Source organism: Galeopterus variegatus, unplaced genomic scaffold (genome assembly GCF_000696425.1).
Source record: "Galeopterus variegatus unplaced genomic scaffold, G_variegatus-3.0.2 Scaffold6845, whole genome shotgun sequence".
In the NCBI taxonomy this organism is placed as follows: domain Eukaryota; kingdom Metazoa; phylum Chordata; class Mammalia; order Dermoptera; family Cynocephalidae; genus Galeopterus; species Galeopterus variegatus.
Genome location: NW_007732956.1, coordinates 34,661 through 54,718, shown reverse-complemented (window position 1 = coordinate 54,718; position 20,058 = coordinate 34,661). Strand labels below are relative to the sequence as shown.

The window sequence follows — 20,058 nt, the reverse complement described above, 5'->3', positions numbered from 1 at the left end:
ACATTATGAAAAGTTGCAAGTCACCATGACACAAGTGGCAATTGCCAAAAGTGATTCAGAGTAATTTACCATACCTCCTTGCTTCAGGAAAAAGATTTAAAATAAAATTGTTATTCTAAAATGATAATAAGGATAATCAAATGCAACAAATTATTTTTTTTATGAAATCTGGAACTGTGTACATTTAATGTATTATTTCTCCTATAACCATAAAAGCTGATCTTCTTAAAATTAGACTGCATCTTACAGTTAAGGAAATAGAGCATTAATTTCTAACACATATTAGAACTGGCTACTCCAGTCCCACCCACTGCCAAAACACCACCATCACCATCACTTTTTAGCAAGGTCTTGAAGTGCTCACAACTATACAAATCAACACAGACAATAAATCAGCTTAACCAATCACCCAAGCTTAAACAACAGATACTAATTACAGTATGTTGAGATTATAAACACAAGACTCAGTATTCCTAGAATACTAAATAAGGTGTCTGTGGCATTGAAGAGTACTCGGACAGCAACCTGTGGCACCCTTTAAACTGTTTTAAAATTCTACAATGAAATCAATGCTATTAATTTCATGTTTATTTTATAAAGGATTTTTGTCAAGTTTATCAGTTTTAAAATAATCAATTCATAATCCCCATTTAAAGACAAATTTTCCTCTGAACTAATGATTTCCATTCTGCTACCTATAGTTCAGCCTGCCCTTTGGTCTATGATAGCCATACTTCATTTCACAGGATCTAAACTTATGTATTACAGACAAAATATTTTCCAGTTTGCTTTCAAATGATATTGACAAAGAGTAGATCAAATTTTCAAGTTTACAGAAAACCATACTATAACAATTTACCAATATAAGTATGTCTTAATACCTGTTTATTCCATTCTAGTTAGAGAGCAACACTAACAAAATTCATTTTTTTCCTCCTCATGCTACTCCACAAAATTCTTAATGCATATGCCCCCACCACCTGTACCTTCCCTATGCTATCATTATGACACTTAATAAGAACATTTCAATTCAGCAATCAAATTTTACAATCCCTGTTCCTACCAATCAAATGGTGATTCACCAAGATCCCAATTCTCAGTTTTAATATGAGAGTACATTGCTTACCTAAAACTGAAGGACTGTGCCTTACTTTATAAAAAACAAAAATAGCCACGTCAATTTAATTCCATACATACAATACTACCTATTTATTAAAAATTGTAATAAACAAAATAATCAAACTAGTGCTCCAAACTTATGCTGTTCATTCATGTGGAAGACACTACAAGAGAAGACACAAGAGAGACTGCCTTGCAATAAGAAAAACAAATTCCTTCTACAGAAATGGAGAAATAAAAGGACAAATCTAGTTGTCTAAAAGACAATTCACTGTACACATTTTATTTACAGTTTTGTACACTGTCTTTATATGAATGGGACTGCTTTTCTACTTGAGCCATTTTTAACCAAAGCAAAATAAACTAAGTAATACAAAGTGTTAAAATACAGCATAAAGATACAAAAACAGTCATACTAATTCTATTTAGGAATGTCATTATGATGTTACATTTTTATAATCCACAATTATGTTTAGGAAATCACACAAACATAGATCACTGATTTGAATGAAATGCATAAATTTGCAGCAAAGCTTTGTAGTTACAAAAAACAAAAAAATTACCAAAGAATGCACAAAATTAATGTTTATTCCACCTTTGTGTCATATTCCTGGATCCTTCACCAATGTTACATGAGGAAAAAAACAAAATCAAAACAAATGAAAAACTGAAATCGGAATCACTAATGTTATCAAGCAGGGAAACAAATAAATTAAAATCTAGCAGCCATCAGCAAGAGTACAGCAAAGACAATGCTGTAAAAAGAAACAGAAAATTGCTAGAAAACTGTATGCATCATATTCTTTCAAACCAGCAAAATATGCTCCTGCATACAATGGAACAGAAACAGAATTTTTTCCTATAAGGTATAGAAATGCAAGTTATTTTTAGAATATTGTGAATAAGTAAAACGTGTTTGTAATGGAAATTCTACTAAGCTATTACAGAGTGGGCCAGGAACACATTTATGGATTCTAGGGATATGTGTACTGTAATTCTTTGATTGGGACAGTGGATACTCTAGCCAAAGTTAAAAAAAAAAAATATGAACACAGAAGTACAAGACAAAGGCGAATGAGACTTCTCTTATATCTTAGCAATATTTAGATGGAAATCAAATTTAAATGCAGTCCACTCTGCTTTTGAAGAGGCTTTGGTTCAGCTCCCAAATCTCGATTGCTTGACGCAGTCTCCTATGAGAATATTCAGAAGGTGTCTTCTTAAACAACAAACCTATTTTTAGTGGTGGAGCCGCTCTTAGTAGCTGTGTCTGCATGGGACTGATAACCAATCACCATCTTTGGAGGAAGTCCTAACCTTTCCTTGTATACCCTCCTGGAAGAAAAAGGAAAGTAGCCATTAACTTTATTCACCAAAAAATAATTTTAAAAATTCAGAAGTATTAATCTTTATATAAAAAACTAATATAACTAGACTTGAGAGTGAAATAGGAAACTGCACACCCTTTTTCTTTTAGCACAATTAACTCTTCATTTACACAACAATCTTGATTAATCACTTAATACACATTTGAGCCAATCAAGTATGTATTGGGTACTATGACAATTATTACTAAATAATGAGCAAAGAAGGGACAGTCCCTGGGCTCATGGCATTTACAGTCTAGTGGGGAAAACACAAATAATCAATAAAAATAAAATAAAATAAAATAAAAAATACATATGACGGAGCTGTATCACAAGCATACTTACACAAAAATCAGTAACATGCATATGTCCATTTTCATTCTTTAATCTAAAATGTTATTATATTTTACATATGAGCCCCAGTAAATATTATATATTACTACACAATTACATTTATCATATCTATTATTGACAAGATTGCACAAAATCAAACACTTTGAGGGAGATTTATGATATTTTCACGATAATTTAAAACATACGTAATTTCTACCTTACACACTAACTCTACAATCTAATTTTAAATAAGATGTGGCTCTATTCTAAGAACAAAATGAGTGTCAAAGAGGATAAGTATAAGGGCTATAATACTGCATATCAAGAAGGATCTAATCCCATCTACAAAATTAGAGAAATCTCCCCCTAAAAAGTCATGAGGTTTAAAGTATAAAGTTCAGAAAACAAAGCACATCTGAATGCTGAGGAACAAAAATAAGTCTGTGTGGCTATGGCTCATAAGAAAAGTGAATATGAGGTAAGGCTGACAAGATCTTTGGGAAAGATCACAAAGAGCCTCACAGGTCACCTTAGGAATTTGAGTCTTTATCCTAAGGGGAAAAAAAGCAAAAATTCAAAAATAAGCAGCAAAATCAAATGAAAATAAACGAATAAACATTTTCATGGGATGAAATCCTCTCTCACAGATAGTTTTTCCATACTCTATTCTTCAGAATATTTTACTATCTTCCCCCAAATAAGGTATTTTAAAATAATTTTGTAATAAGTCGCAACTATTATCAGACTTACATTATGATACAATGCATCCTTTTCGATTATTAACCATTAAAAGTGCCAGATAGCAGCAGTACAACTTTTTAAAAAAACATTTAATATTGACACAAATACAAAACTTCCACAGAAATGAAATTCATAATTTCTTTAACTCTAGTTTTCAAGGAAATGTAAAACCCCTACAACAATTAAATTTTGTTACTGACAGAAAGATTGTACATATGATGATAAATCAACAATGAACTATCTCTTACAGACCCCACATAGAATGAAACCTAGGAAATCCCTATACCTTTTGATCCAGAAAGGAATTACGTTCACATGAAAATTCATAATGCTTGAAAAATCACAAAGGGGTAAACCAAACACTTTGTTACCTATGAATGACCAGTACTTGAATTTAACAAAAAATTTAAAATCAACTTTTACTAATTTAAACGTGGTAAAAAGAAAATCCTAGTTTGGGGAGAAAAAAAAAAAGTGACAGGACATTTTTGTAAAGAGTAAAATTTATTTAAAAAAAAAAGTAAGAACCTACACCTGTGGATTTTAAATATGGACAAAAACCAAGATACGTTACTTAAACTTCAATGAAAATTCTATGTAGTGTATAAAATATGCTAAAAATACACATATACCATTTGCCAATATTCACTGAATTATTATGAATATTAAACATTAACACTTATCAAAAGTAGCTGTATTTTTCAAATAGCGCTTTTCAAAGCAGGAAAAAATACTTACATTCTCATTCAGTAAGTGAATAAAATGCTACATGTCAAAGAGTGCTCATATACTCCATTGCTGAGAAAAAGCAATTTTATAGAAATGAAAAAAAATACAAACAAGACATTGAACACTAATAAGCAGTTCAAAATTATAAATTTGTTCATGAAAATAATACAAGGAAAATAACGATCTACAAACCCCAACTGTTTCTTTTTTCTGACTGGTAAGGGGATCGCAACCCTCGGCACAGTGTTGTCTGCAGCACGCGCAGCCAGTGAGCACACCAGCCATCCCTATATAGGATCTGAACCCACGGCCTTGGCGCTACCAGTGCCACACTCTCCAGACTGAATCACGGGGCCAGCCCGAAACCCAACTATTTCTAAAGCTATAAATAAAAGAACTTCTGGTTTTAGTTACCTTAATATTGTAAAAGCAGTAAGCAAAAAGCAAAACTTACCCTATATGTGTAATAGCATCTCTGTTTTCACATTCAGTAGTCCATATTGCTATCTTATCACCTTTAGCTCTAACATTAACAACAGCTCCACATACATCATCACTGTAGTCATCAAAAGATTCTCCAATAAGGCACAGCAGCTTTAAAAAAAATCCCACATTACATCCAATAGATTATAAACAGCTTATTAGACTGCAAATGTCTTTTCTATATTTGTACATACACAAAACTTTAATTTTAAAATGCCTAAATTTTATTTATGTATATAATTCATTGTCCTGACTTTTTAAAAATTCACTTTTATGGTTTTTCATTTAATATCAAAAACATTAACATTTGTTTAAACTTTTTCAGCAAATTGGACAACTGATGTCAAGTCACAGACTGAAGATGAATCATTTTATTAACATTCATTTGCTCTGCCACTGCTTATAATCATATTTGCCAGCAAATAACTATTAATGGAATAACTGAAATAGCTATCATGATTACATTACTGCCTCTTGTTCTTCTTTTTCATGAATACTTGCTAATTTATTTTTATTGTGGCAAATACACATAAATTTACCATTTTAGGTTACCAGAGGCCAGGAGGGGAAGGGGTGAGTGGAAGGAGAAATGGCAGACTAACAGGTACAAAACTCTACTATCTACCCTAGAAGAATCATTGTGTAGTATATCCAGGTACTGGAACAACACACTGTACTCCACAAAAATAAATATAAATAAAATTGAAAAAAAATTTACTATTTTAACCATTTTTAAGTGTACAGTTTACTGGCATTAAGTAGATTCAACACTGTTGTACAACCATCACAATCATTTGTCTCCAGGACTTTTTTCATCTTGCAAAAACTAAAATGTACAGACTTTTAAATGTGGAATTCTAAAATGGTAATTACTGATGATCTTCCCCAAAAGCAAAACTGTTTCGTCTTAAAAAAAAATATTCATTCAAATATTTATTAAGTAATTAATAAGCGTTAACTATAAACCAGACAGTGTCAATTGCTAGCGATATAAAAGAAACTATAAACCCTGTCAAAAGCTTAGGGATTGAAACATGCCTACAGAAAAAGCCTTATAAAGCCAAAAGTTCCAAGTTACATCACAACATGTAAGTTGAATGGCATTAAGCAACAATTTCATTATTTGCTTCATTGATCTAAAAAAAAGTTTGTTATGAATACAGCAACGCTGTAAGTGGGTTGCAAAAACCTTAATAAAACAAAGTGTGAAGTTGTGTAATTTTGAGGTTAATGAAATGACCAGTGGGTTTATTGTGGAAGGTGAGAGTCAATTGCCAATCACTTTATATCCGATTTGTAATGTGGTCGGAAGTTTCACTGTACTAGTATGTAAAGTATATAGGATTCCCGTGAGGAACACAAATAATTGCTGACTTAGATTTTCTAGTGTGAGTAGCAGTATCTCTCCTTAAATTAAGCAACCAAAGTTAAATGTAATGTAAATTAAGTTTCAGTATTCCAAAACTGCCTCTAAAACTGGTTTAATTTAAAAACCTTACTGTCTCTAGCCAAAAGCGATCGAGGTCACTTCGTCTCTGCTGTTTGTTCAATGTAATTAGCCATCGTCCTCCCCGTTTGTTCTTCTCATCTTCCCACATAGGCTCAATACCATCCTACCGGGTTAGAAGACAACAATATTAGACAATACTGTTACTTTGAGAGATAATCTTCAGAAACTGCAAACAACAACACTGTCAACTTTTTACTGTATTTCCCACAAAACTGCCATTGATATAGTTTTTAAAAAGAATACAGGACTTAAAGCCCCAGAGGCATGAGATTACAGAATAGAGTTCTGACTTTGTCACTTATTAGCTATTAAAACATAATTTGGATGCTGTCAAACCTTATGAGTAACAGACATCTTTTGGAAACCATGTACAATTTCTATACCTAGAAAGTACATGTAAAAATTATGCAATTTCAGAATTAATGGATGCTTCATCCCCCTTTTACCTGAATACCTCAAGGACCCATGCACCCCAAGTTAAGAATGCCTGACAAACTCAGTCTGCTCAAAAATATAAAGGGATTGAATTGGATAATCAAAGTTCCAATTAAAATCAACTTCAGTATGTGCCCAGTTATCTCTCAATTTCTATTACTTATACTATATATAAATAGAGCAAAATATTATTTTTTATCATTACTACTTTTTATTTGTATTATTATTTATTCTATATAAAAATAGAGCTAAAGCCTATTAAAGCCAATTTAACTGTTAGTCTTAATATCATAGTATAAATTATTCCTAAGTTTTTGGCAAGATTTCTTAATGAATACCTGAATGATACAGTCCTAAAATAAATATGTGAATATATGAAATCGCCAATTAAGCGTACCTTAAAAAGCGAGTAGTCACAGCCAGGCATTAAATTACTAGACAACTGGATGTGGTTGTACAGACTAGGTAAAAGAAGAGGACAATTAAAAACACAGAATATATAATGCAGAATTCCCGTGCTTACATATATACACATTAGAAAATATGAAAAATAAACAGAAAAAAGATGTTTACTTATTTTTCTACAAAGTCCATTTCTGAATGGACAAAATAGATCTTAATAACAATCAGTTGAAGAATCAACTTCTGATGATACGTATTATTTTCAAGAAAATACTTTTAAAGATTTTATTGACAAAAATATATTTTAATATATTAGTTAACTCAATGCATTCATATCTACATTGAAGAACTTTAAGTAGATGAAAGAATTTATGAGGCTAATGAACAGCTGTTTGTTCACAAACACACCAAAAAATAAATCAAGAGAAAAGACAAACTCTCTGACCAGGATTGTACAACCCAAACAGTCAATATTATAATCCTTGAAGGTATCCAAGAGCAAAACAGACAAGTGGTTCCCAAACACCACAAACTGTTACTAGTTAATCAGCACAATAATCATTTGGGAAGCTTTAAAAAAATATATATAGTTCCAATCCCCTGGGGATTATAATCACTCAAATATGGGGTGGAACCCTGGGATCTGTATTTTTAAGCTATTTTCTAAATATCAAAATAAGAGTAACATTTAAGAAGACTTTGATATTCACTTGCCTGAAGGTAGAAGACTAGATCATTTGATCTTCTGTGGTCCCTTACAGCAAAATTGTTTAAAATTGGCAAGAGAGTAAGAATGCTTTGCCTGTCTCCAATATTAGATGGCAGAAATTATCCTTAGTCAGATTCTCTTGGTGCTATTTTAACCCAGTGTAGAAATATTTCAAGTAGAGATTTCAGAAAAAATTTGGCATCCTTTGAATCATATTCCATAGTATAACACACAAAACCAGTTTGAGTGAGACAGCATAAGACCACATAAGGTTTGTTGAACCATTACCTAATGGTCATTCTTCTTTAACTACATTATCAGTGACAGCCTCCACTAGGCAACAAAAAGGCCTGGATACTACCAGTGACTATAAAATTAGCACCACTAATTTCATAAAATAAATGGATAATGTGGGAGTGACCTTCTTCAATGGCATTCAAGGGAGAAAAGACTAATGCTTCTTTTTGCTGCCTCCATTCTCTTTCATAGCACCCTAAGGTCTCTTAAGCAAGTTTGTAATGAGAATCTCTAAATGGCAAATTAAAACAGAACCCTAAGACTACACAAAATGGATAAATACAAAAGGACTCAATATTGTTTCACTAAATTTGTTAGAAAAAGTGAAAAACTAACAAGTGGCTTGGATATTTGTAGATAGCTGAAGAATTCCTTCATATCTCTAAATTACAGTATAAAAACCCACTATGCAATGACATGACACATAACTAAAGTGTGGGGCAATGTTCTATCTAGAAAACAAGTTAAAAATACAATTATGTAAGCTGGTGAAAGCCAAATAAATTACATAAATGCAAATATATTGGGGGGTGGTGGTGAGGGTGGTGGTGGTTCAAGACACTTCCTTTTCCTCTACAGACTAGAGAGCATTTTTTTGTGTAGAAGACTGGAGAGTTATTCAAGAGTCTTGAATAAACACAATTAGAATAAACACAATTAAAGAAGAAAAAGCACTTGATGTTTTGATGAAGGGCAATGAATAACACTAGTTTAACTAGACAACTAGACCAATGAATTAGGCTTAAATGTAGTTCTATTTTTTTTTAAGACAATGCTTTTAATAAAAAGTTACTACTCTCAACATGATTAGTTCACAACAGTTTTCTTTAATTATTTTATTGCAGGGAACCTTAAGCAATTTTAACTGTTGAGCTTTTCCCTTTTCCACTTGAGAAACTGTTTTAGAAGCTTTATGCTCCATTGGAAATTCAAGCCCCTACCATTGACCCTGCTTGCTTCTTGGGCCCGCCTTCTATGAGATAACAGCAGTCTCACACCCTCCCCCAGGGGCCAGAGGCAAATTAGGCTCCTAAAGTGACCAACAGACTGTGTCCCATAACCAGCCAATCCAAATTAGCAGGACAGCATCCCTCACTTACATAAGAGGACCTAAAAGAGAACCTAGCAGAGAGAAGGGCGGGAATTTAGGCTATATAAAGGGGTTGGTTCCTTTGTTCAGGGAGACACTGGCTTTGGGGTTTCTGCCCTCCAGTGCTTTCCTTGCTTACAAGCAATAAGAGGCACCGTAACACTGAACAAAGAGCTGCAACACTAAAATAAAGAGCTATAAAACTACAACACTAACATCGGTCTTGAATTGCTCTGTGCCTTTGCCCCACAACAATTTTATGCTTTGTTTTTTTTTCAGTGATACAAACAAATGCATACTAAATGTCTCCTACAGGCCAGGCACTGAAAACATACAGAAGAATATTATTTCTGCCCTTGAGGACAGAAATTCATATATGAATTTTATGATCACAAACTATTCCTTTGTGTAGGCAGAATAGACTTAGGGGGTTACATTAAAACATAAGAGTAGCATCACTAATTCAGTATATATAAGATCTGAAAATATACATGTACGAGTCAGAATATTTAGATAATTGCTAGGTAATTTCAAGCTCTTAAAATGTTTTTAATAACTTTTGCCTTTCATGCTCTCAAATAATACTTCCTACACATTCTCCAAGTAAATAAGATACACTAAGTTAACTGTTTTTAGAGAATCAATATCAAACTTCTTGAAACAAAAGACTTTATAATTTTAAATTCTAATTTGAAGTCATGCAGTTTATGATCTCAAATCTTAATTTTTTGCTAAATTGGAAACAAAATCTCAAAAATATTTCAACTCTTCTTGAAGTGGATCACAAAGTTTATGAAATCCATAAACTATCATAATAGATACTATCATTCTCTCAACAAACCCTGAATTTTGAACACTTCAGCCTTTTGATATCTCAAAATCCCTGGAAAAGGAAATTCCAGATGCTGCACCTGAAGAGTTTGCAGAAATAATGACCCAACAACTCTGGAATACATAGTTATGAGGCAAATGTACATAGGTAACCAAGAAAGGAAACAAGTTCCAACTAGTTGTCAGAAGTGTGAGGGGCAATAAAGGATTCTCAAACCAGGATATCTCAGGACAAGGAATAGAGAATATTCAGGGCTAAAGGGTTACAAGCTTTCTAAAACTGTTGAGGCATAATCACCAATTCAAACATTTGTGAGCAGATGGACAAACAAAAGGTAGTTCTGTAGATGAATATTCATTATGTATTCAATTCACCCTTCATCTGACTTAAAATGAAAAAACACACAACTAATAAAACAACAAATATCCTAAAATAAAGTTACTTACGCCCAAAAGTCTTCAACAGTATCAAACTTAGAGATCAGCCGAAGGTTTGCTTGCCAAGTTTTGCTTTTATCATTTTTAAAAAACCAGAGCGCCCATCTAAAAATAAAAAATCCACGTCAAAAAAAGGTACTTGCACAACTATGTTCACAACAGCATTCTTCCCCATAGTCAAAACGTGGTAGCAGGGCTGGCCAGTTACCTGAGTTGGTTACAGTGTGGGGCTTATAACACCAAGATCCAGGGTTCAATCCCTATACCAGCCAGCCACCAAAAAAAAAAAAAAAAGTGGAAGCAACTCAAGTGTTCAAAATGTAACATATACATTCAATGGAATATTCATCAGCCTTAAAGAGGAAGGAAATTCTGACATTTGACACAACATGAATGAAGGCTAAGGACATTATGCTAAGTGAAATAAGCCAGTCACAAAAAGATAAATATATGATTCCACTTAAATGAATTCCTACAGTACTCAAATTCACAGAAAGAGAAAGTAGAACAGTGGTTGCCCGGGCTTGACATGGGGAAATGGGGAATGGGAAATGTTGTTTAACAGAGTTACAGAGTTGTTAGTTTTGCAAGATGAAGAGAGTTCTGGAGATTGGTTGCACAACAATGTGAATGTGCTTAGCATTACTGAGCTGTACATTTAAAAATGGTTAACTTCCTCATACCAGCCACCAAAAAAAAAAGAAAAGAAATTTTGTTATGCATATTTTACCACAAAAATTTAGAAAAAATACTTTTTTTTAAATGACAGTTGTTATTACAGTGGCAAATAATGAGTAGTTTTCTGCTATAGATAGTAGTTTCTGCAAGATAGACAAGTGAATTTTAATGCAACATAGTAAAAGTTCTTGGATACAGTTTCAGATTGCATATTGCAACTAACCTATAAGAAACCTAGTAGTAAAGGAGAGTATCCACAATTATTTTTAAAGGCCATTAAAAATTCTCCTCCCATTTCCAACCATGTACCTGTGTGGGGCCATATTTTCTTCTTATACTTCCACTGAAACAAATTATCTCCACAGACTGAATGCAGAAGCAGCTACAGAAATCCAGCTGACTTTTATTAAGTCAGGCACTTAAATAGATTTGCAAAAATCCAATAATTCTTCCCATTATATGTTTTTCATTTCAAATAATAGTTATTTTCATTAAAATGTGTTACTTATGTTAACATGTGATGGGCCTTTTAAATGAATATATAATTTTAAAATGAATATATAATATCAGTGAAAAATAAAGTAACATCTTAGCATTACTCACTATAAAAATACAGTAAGTAGCAATAGATAAAGATCCACACAATCAAAGCTCTGTGGAGTCCTCAATAATTTTTAAGAGTGTAAAGGGGTTGCAGGACCAAACATTTAAAAACTGCTGATTTAAATAAAATATGACACATCCATGCAAGAGATTACTATGCAGCTACCAAAAAGGATAAATTTGTGGTAAAGTTTTCCTAAGACTGATATGAAACCCAGAAGCCATGGAGGAAAAGTGATATTTGCCTATGCGAAAACTAAAAACCTCTAAAAACATCTAATTCCACAGACAATGTTAAAAGACAAGTGATTTAGACAAACTTTTTCAACTTAACACTCCCCCCCATCCCCAGCTTTGGGTTGACTAGCATCCCTAATATACAATGCTTGGAAATAAACTTGAAAAGATAAATCCGAAAGAAAAAAAAAAAAAAAAAGGACAAAAGAAGTGAATGAACTTCCACACATAAAAATGCTTTACAACATCGATAAAGAAATACATATTAAAAACAATAAGACATTGTTTTCACAAATCAGACTAGGACCAATCTGATTGGCAACAAAAAAGATGATGACACCAGTTGGGGAAGGATGTAGAAACCAGGAACTCTCAAACCATTAAAGAATATAAGCCGATAAAGGAGAGTAATTTGGCATTATTGGCAAAGGTGGTTAAAGGGTAATCTTCCTCCTAGGAAATCTGAAATTTCACCCTATAAATATTCATACAAGTGCATAAATACAAAAGGATGTAAACTGCAGCACTGCTTGTAAATAGGGGGAAAAAAATCTATACACCCATTATTGTGAGCCTGATAAAATACATGACTGTATATTCACATAATACAAGATAGTAGTTTAAAACAATGAGGCCAAATCTGCACATACAAACAAACAAACAAAATTAACAGTAAGGTTATTTGCATAAAAAAAGTATACATATGTGCATTTAAAAGGTATGGAATAATACAAACCAAACTTAATGCTAACTACTACGGGGAGTGGAGAAAAGTAAAATAGGGTGAGTATATTTGAGAAGGCAAAGAACTTTTACTTATATACTTGTACTCTGTTCATTTAATCTTTCTTATAATAATTATGGGTTTTTTAAAAATAAAGCATAATAAATTCTGCAATAGTAATGAAAATAATACAGAAACTACCAAAACTTGAACATAAAGCATTTTATTATATCCTTCCAAATTATTTTACATAAAAAGTGGAATTTATTGGGAAACTGAAGTCCCCAGAGACTTCGTTTTAGGATTTAATCAATTTGTTTAAAGTGCCATCAGTAAACAGATTGATTAAATCCTATGATGACACTTTTCAGGATTCTCTTCTCAGATTTCATCCGAGCTGTGAGGGGATATATGCCTTGATTACTTCTCCCCACTATAACAGCAACTCTAAGGACCATGTTCACAGACAGCTAGAAGTTATACAGAGTTAGCTTTTTTATAAGGTATCACTGAAATGACAAAAAAAAAATCTCTTAAGGGTTTTGGTGGTACTATTAAGTTGAACTATATGAAACTGCTACTAAATCAATTGTTCAACTTAATACATTTTGTACAATGCTTTCCTGAGGAAGGATTTTACCTTTTATGAACTATTTGACTTTTAACGTCACATTAGCTGACAATCCCCATTGTATAAAAAACTTAATTTGTTCCTCACTGAAGGATAAACTGAACCACAGGGTCTCTGAGGAGAAAACTGCATTAAGCATAGTTATATTATTTCAGTTGGTCTACCATGATAATGAAGGAAAGATAAAAATACTAAGGCCATAAAGGGAAAATATATTTTTTAGATAAATGAAACTAAATTATGAACAGGCCTGTGGGCTCTTTTAAGTACATAAAGTAAAAGGTCTGCCCTGGAAAAGTAAATGAAAAGAAAGACAATAAAAAGAATTGAAATACTTTAAGATCTTCAGAGGTTAATTCCAATTTACTTTTCTCTAGATTCTTACAATGTTATAAGCTGCCTTTTTATTCCTACAAATCAACCTTCAGTGAATTCAAGTTAATATCCATTGTATAACCCAGAATAACAATAAGTAAATACACAAACATACTGGGAAGGAGTGGATGGAGTTGGAAAAAAATCACGTAATGAACTCAACTTCCTACTACACTGTTAACTATGAAAACTTAAGTCATTTTAATCTTGCCTCTTTTTCCTCTCCTAATTTGTCTGTCTCTTAAATACAAAACCAACCTCCAGACTCCACATCCCCTAGCTCTCCTTTCAATTTCTCAGCCCAACTTCAAATTACCTGTTCCTGGCTGTATACATTGGTATATGTCCTATACACTCTTCAAACTGCTCCAGTCTCTTTTCCTATCATCTACACTATACTAAAAAACTTTCTCCTAAGTCAGCAAGAACTTTTTTTATTGTTCAATCTGATGGATATTTTGAGACCTTGTTTTCTTTGACCTTTTGGCACATGAGCTGTTGACCACCCTTTTCTTAGAACAAACCATTTTTTCAGTTTTCATGACCACTCTGTCCTAGCTTATCTCTATATCCTTCCCAAGCATTCTCCACCAACAAAAACACCCTACATGCTGGTATTCCAGGCATTTGTCCTAAGTTCGCTTTTCCTTAAGAGAACTAATTTACTACTGTTGTTTCAATTACCACCAACATACTGATGAATTTCAAACCAATCTCTTGCCGAGTTCTTTCTGAGCTCAAGATTCACACATAAAACTTCTTGCTATAGGGCTGGCCAGTTAGCTCTGTTGGTTGAAGCACAGCCTTATACTACCAAGGTCACAAGTTCAGCTGCACCACCCCCCTAAAAAAAAACCCACAAAACTGCTTGCTAGTCATGGGTCATCCAAGCAAAAATGGAACCCAAAACCATAGCACATCTAAAACTAGTCTCATCTAACCTTGCCCTTCAAACATGCCTTGTTCACCCTGTTCATACCATTTATGTTACTGCCTAAGTGAGAAAACCAAGGTGTCAGAAAGCTTTACCTGTTCTGTAGAGGATGTTTAATATAGTGTTCTGGGTTAGCAACCTCCTGATTAGATTCTATTTTCTCTTCTTCTGTAGGCGGGGGATTAGGAGTAGGGTTGGTTTCCTAGTGAAAAATAATATAAAACATTATTTTAAATTTCTTAACATACCTATGATAGCAATATTCTAAACAAATTTGAACTAATATTGCTGATAATATATCTTTAAGAAGAAATTAAAAGCAGATGATTACATAAAACAGACTAAATACCAACCTATAAGAATAGAACCAGACTCTCCATTCTAGTATCTCTTCATTAAGAGCAAAGGGTTTCTCAAACTTAAAAATATAACAATTATATACACAGGTATCCCCCCACTTGCACATTTCTTTAATATCAGGAAGACTGTCATAGACTATGCAACAAGTTGGGAAAATCGGCTCTCTTTCTTAACATACCATCATATTAAAGTACTTTATGGCATATAGAGTACTTTATGGCAATGGTCAGGTGGGGGGGATGAAAACTAAAGTTTGAAGAGTATAATAATGGTATTACAATGACAAAAAAAGCTCTGTAAAGGACAAAGCCAAAGATAAACAGGTCTTTGCCTTCCTGTCATACTGTTTACTCTATGGTAATTTAAAAGTTCAATAACTTGACATTTTCAATGGGCACCAAGCAAAGGTGGACATTGGCTTGAACTTAAATCTTTTTGTAGGCTAGGCATAATTAATATCATCTAAAAATATAAGAAAAGGAGCCTGGGGATAATAATTTAAGATAGGTATTTACCTATCTTAAATTCCTTCATGTAGCTCTTCATCCTATTATAAATTGTTATCAACAAAACACATAGCCAAGGAAAGGCACCAGAAGCTGAAACAAAAGCTGATAGAAAAAAAAAAAAAAAAAAAGGGCCGGCCCAGTGGTGCACGGGAGAGTGCGCCGCCTGGGAGCACGGCGGCACTCCCGCCGAGGGTTCAGATCCCATGTGGAGACCGGTTCCCGCTCACTGGTTGAGCACAGTGCAGGCGCAACACCGAGGGTTGCGATCCCGTTGCCGGTCCCCAGTGCGGGCGCGACACCGAGGCTTGCGATCCCGTTACTGGTCAGTAAAAAAGATAAAAAGGAAAAAAAAAAAGGCACTGCAACAAGTGTTTGGGTATTAGATTTAAATTGAACCAGCAAAACAACAGAGATATATGTTAACATAACAAGATATGTAAGTCAGATATATATGATCTAAAAGACCTCAGAGTGGATAGGTGATAAGTATTCATTTTTAAAAATTCATTTTTTCTTATCAACATATAACCTGTGCAGGAACTTCTAGTAGCCTATAAAGTCACTCAGAACTGAGGCCGTCTTAATTTTGCTCACAACTGAATTGCCAATAACACAGTGCTTAACCCAGTAGGAATTTACTGGCTTGATTATTCAACTGAATAAAATTTAAATGTTTACATAAAATAGTTTAGGCCCTAAAGTTTACATACAATAGTCAACGCCTTAAAATCACCATTTTAACCAGCATTTTCTCATCAATTTAAATCTTCCAACAGATGATAATTACTGAATGTTATTTCCTACCCCACACACTATCTTAAAATTAATCATATTCTCCAGACAGTGGAAGTCTCAATGGATACAGAAAACAGGGAACAGACTTAGAACTGTCAAGGAAGGTGGGCTTTGGGGGACAGGGAACCAGAGAAAAATGAGCTGCAGAGAAGCCCCCAAATTCTATGTAAAAATCCCTCAGAGGTGCTTGGCTAACTCCTAATCTGGCATGTTCAGAGTGCAACTCTGGGTGGCCTAGCAGAGAACAGCAGAGTCAAAACTCCAGAATTAGGGAAACTGGTTCAGACCCAGCCAAAGTGAGGGAAAACCATCAGCTTTTAGACAAAATCATAGAAAGGACATAACCTAGCAATAAGGATCACATGCTCTTAGGAGTAAGGTGTAAGCCTTATGAGTAAAGCAAAACTGAAATATACCTGTCTAACAAATCCTAAAACCAAGCCTTGACAAGATGAAGGTAATCTACCTATAAATTAACTGTCTCCAAGAACCAAACTGTACTCTCTCTTCATAGGAAGATAATATAATCCTGAGCTTCTATTAATGTTATCTACAATATCTAGCAATCAAACATTACTAGGCATGCAAAGAATTTTTAAAAGTGACTAACAATCAAAAGATTAAAATGTCCATGGAAGGATGCCCAGAAATGATCCAGACATTGGAGGCAGCGATGACTTAATAACTATGATTACCATGGCAAAATATAAAAAAGATAAGGAAAATAAATGAAAATATTGGGAATATTTGAAAAAGGAATTGTAATCAAATAGACATTCTTAAACTGCCAACAACAATATCTGAAATTAAGAACTCACTGAATGAGTAACAGACTGAACTCAGAAGAATGCAGCATTAGTGAACTCAAAGACAGGTCAAAAGAAAATACTCAAACTGAAGCACAGAGAAGGAGGGAATAAGCCTTTAAGAAATGTGGAAGATGGTTAAAAGGTTCAAGGACAAGATGAGAGATAATGGGACAGAAGCAAAACATAAAGAAATAGACAAAAATTTACCAATCTGATCAAAAACTTAAGTCACAAGTTCAAGCAGGTCAGAAAACTCTAAAGCAGTATAAATACAAACAAAACTATATCTGGGCACACCAGAATAACACGAAAACCAAAGATGAAGAGGCAATATTAAATGCACTCAGAAAACACACACACAAGCAATTTTCTTGGAAACAACAAGAATAACAGCTAACTTTTCAACAAAATCTATGAAAGCCATAAGACAACAAAATGACATCTTAGTGCTGAAAGAAAAATCTTTCATCTTAGAATTTGATGCCTAGAAAAAAATATTCTTCAAAAACAAAAGAAACAAAGACAGTCTCAGACCAACAGACACACCACTACCACCTCCCATCCTCACCCCCTGCCCTCCAGTGGATCCAAAGTAAGGGAAATCTTCGGCCTGGAAGGAACATATCCCAGATGGGAGGATGGAGATGCAAAACAAAACAAAACAAAAAAACCCAAACAAACAGACAGGAAGTACAGACTATTAACAGTTTAAAGGTGCAATAATATTGATGTCCTATGGGATTCAAAATAATAATGGTCCCACCCAAAAGTCCAGTATATGTGGGTTTGAGGCTGGGTATGCCAGTAAAAGAACACTTCCTCCCAAAGTTAAGTAGTACTATAAATTCTCTTGAATTTACTCCTAAACTCAAAATCCTCATTATAAACCACACTATCACAACATTTAAACATTTTACCTCAGCAGCACATAAAAAACAATTAAGTAATTACTGTATGGGTAATTACAAGTTTCATGGGGTATAAAATGTCACCTTTAACTTGTTTAGTACTTTCTCTTCTTCTCTATTATTCCATTCTTTTTATTGTTAGGAGAATGGTGGCAAACTAAGATGGTATCAAATCTTTGGACAGATAGGAACTAATAGCAGATAATCATTCAGGAAAAAAACGTGTTCAATTCCTAGACTTAAAAAAAGCATCCTTTTGAATTAAACTAAAAGTCCTACTTAAAGTAACAGATGATGTAATCTTTATATTAAGAACACACGACTTTGTACTTTTCCTATAACTAAAATCAAAATAGCTACTCCTTGTGTGTAGAGTATGAATCAGTAAGATACTAATTTAAAATCCTTTGGTTTTCACTTTTATTTATTTATTTTTTGGTGGCTGGTGGGGGGATCTGAACCCTTGACCTTGGTGTTACAACACCATGCTCTAACCAATGGAGGTAACTGGCAAGCCCTCACTTTTAATATTATATAAACATATCTGATTTTAAGATATGCTCTGAAATATCATAAAAATTGTTTACTGGCCATATACAATCATCTTCCCAGTATTTGAAAAAATTTTTAAATTCATGCACATAGATGCTTCTCTTTTAGTCTCTTAAGTTACTATCTACAATTTACTAGACTCATGTTCAATTTTTTTAACATATGAATTTCTCAAATCTTCTTAATAAAGTAGGATGGTTTTAATAGCCAAGTTTCAAAGATAAAACACGAAATACTCAAATATGCTATCAAAACACTCATTCATGTGGCATGGACCAAATCTAACAATAAAATTTAGAAATTACTTCCTGATGAAAATTACTTACAAGGGCATTAATATTTTAAAACGTATATAAAAGGAAATACCTTCTTGGCAAAAATTTTCTCATTTAGGTTATATTCTGTGATCTACTTATCTCAATCCATTCTTAATCAGCAGCAATTTAAACCAAAAAGCTTAGTATTAACCATTCATCCTTTAAGCTTCTTCATTTTGCAATATCTTGTAAATTATTGTAAAAAGGGACAAGCTGTTTAAGAGAATGAGTAGAGACATACCTAATTATGAAATCATTTTCTGTTACTTCAACTTATTATTTGTTATAAAATCTCTTAACCTCAATTCAAATAACCAAGATGTTTTTCCTTTCTTATATTTAACTTGGATAAAACGAAACATAATATCCATATGGGATGTTATTTAAAACTTTCAGGCTTGTTCTTTGGGGATGGTCCAATTCTATGCGTAAAGTCTAATTCCCCACAGAGTCTAATAGACTTTTTGAATCTATTGCATTATATACAATGAAAAGTGGACATGCTGTATTAAATTCCTCAATCAAAAAATGATTTATAATAATGGGACTATACCAAATCAGAACAAAGAAATATATTTCACTTTTAAAAGAACTTTAACAAAAATTCTTTCAGGTTACTCCACAGTTAAACATAAACTTCAATTAGCTATGTCAAATCTCCAAATTATTCATAATTTGTTTTAGTTTACTAAGTATGTTTAATATAAACTAAATTTAAAAATAAAATTAAATATTTAAAAATTGAACTCCCTCTTAAAATTCTTCCTAAAGCTAATTTAACTGAGGCATCCGGGACTTAGCATGAACCACAAAATAGGTGCAGCAGGGCTTGTACCATCAACTTCACAAACTTTTCCCTGAAAACTCTGTAACAGGTGTTTTCATGAGATACATTTGAAAAATTATCCCAATCAGTTATTTTTTAATTATACAAGACAGGCAAATAAGCAAGTAAAGGAAATGTGATTATCTTATTAATCTGTACGGAAGTTGAAAAATAGATTTCAAAGAGAAAGTTCTATTTTAAGAGATACAAACTTATTCCAAGGTTGCTTCCTGTAGAGCACAGACAGTAAAATAGTTCTAAATTTGCATTCAGTTTAAAAACAAAACTCTTTACTACAAAGGCCTACAACATCACT

At 33.1% G+C, this 20,058-nt stretch overlaps 1 protein-coding gene across 1 annotated transcript in view; it reads right to left on the bottom strand.

Moving 5' to 3' along the window:
• Nucleotides 1-1,180: 1,180 nt before the first annotated feature.
• EIF4E (eukaryotic translation initiation factor 4E) overlaps nucleotides 1,181-20,058 on the bottom strand; it is a 35,474-nt gene continuing 16,596 nt past the window's right edge. The window contains exons 2-7 of the mRNA XM_008591338.1: nucleotides 14,762-14,868; nucleotides 10,494-10,589; nucleotides 7,115-7,178; nucleotides 6,272-6,385; nucleotides 4,744-4,883; nucleotides 1,181-2,454 (exon numbers count right to left, since the gene is read on the bottom strand). Coding sequence (XP_008589560.1) covers nucleotides 2,340-2,454; nucleotides 4,744-4,883; nucleotides 6,272-6,385; nucleotides 7,115-7,178; nucleotides 10,494-10,589; nucleotides 14,762-14,868 — 636 coding nt within the window. The 3' untranslated portion in view covers nucleotides 1,181-2,339. The remainder of the gene's footprint in view (nucleotides 2,455-4,743; nucleotides 4,884-6,271; nucleotides 6,386-7,114; nucleotides 7,179-10,493; nucleotides 10,590-14,761; nucleotides 14,869-20,058) is intronic.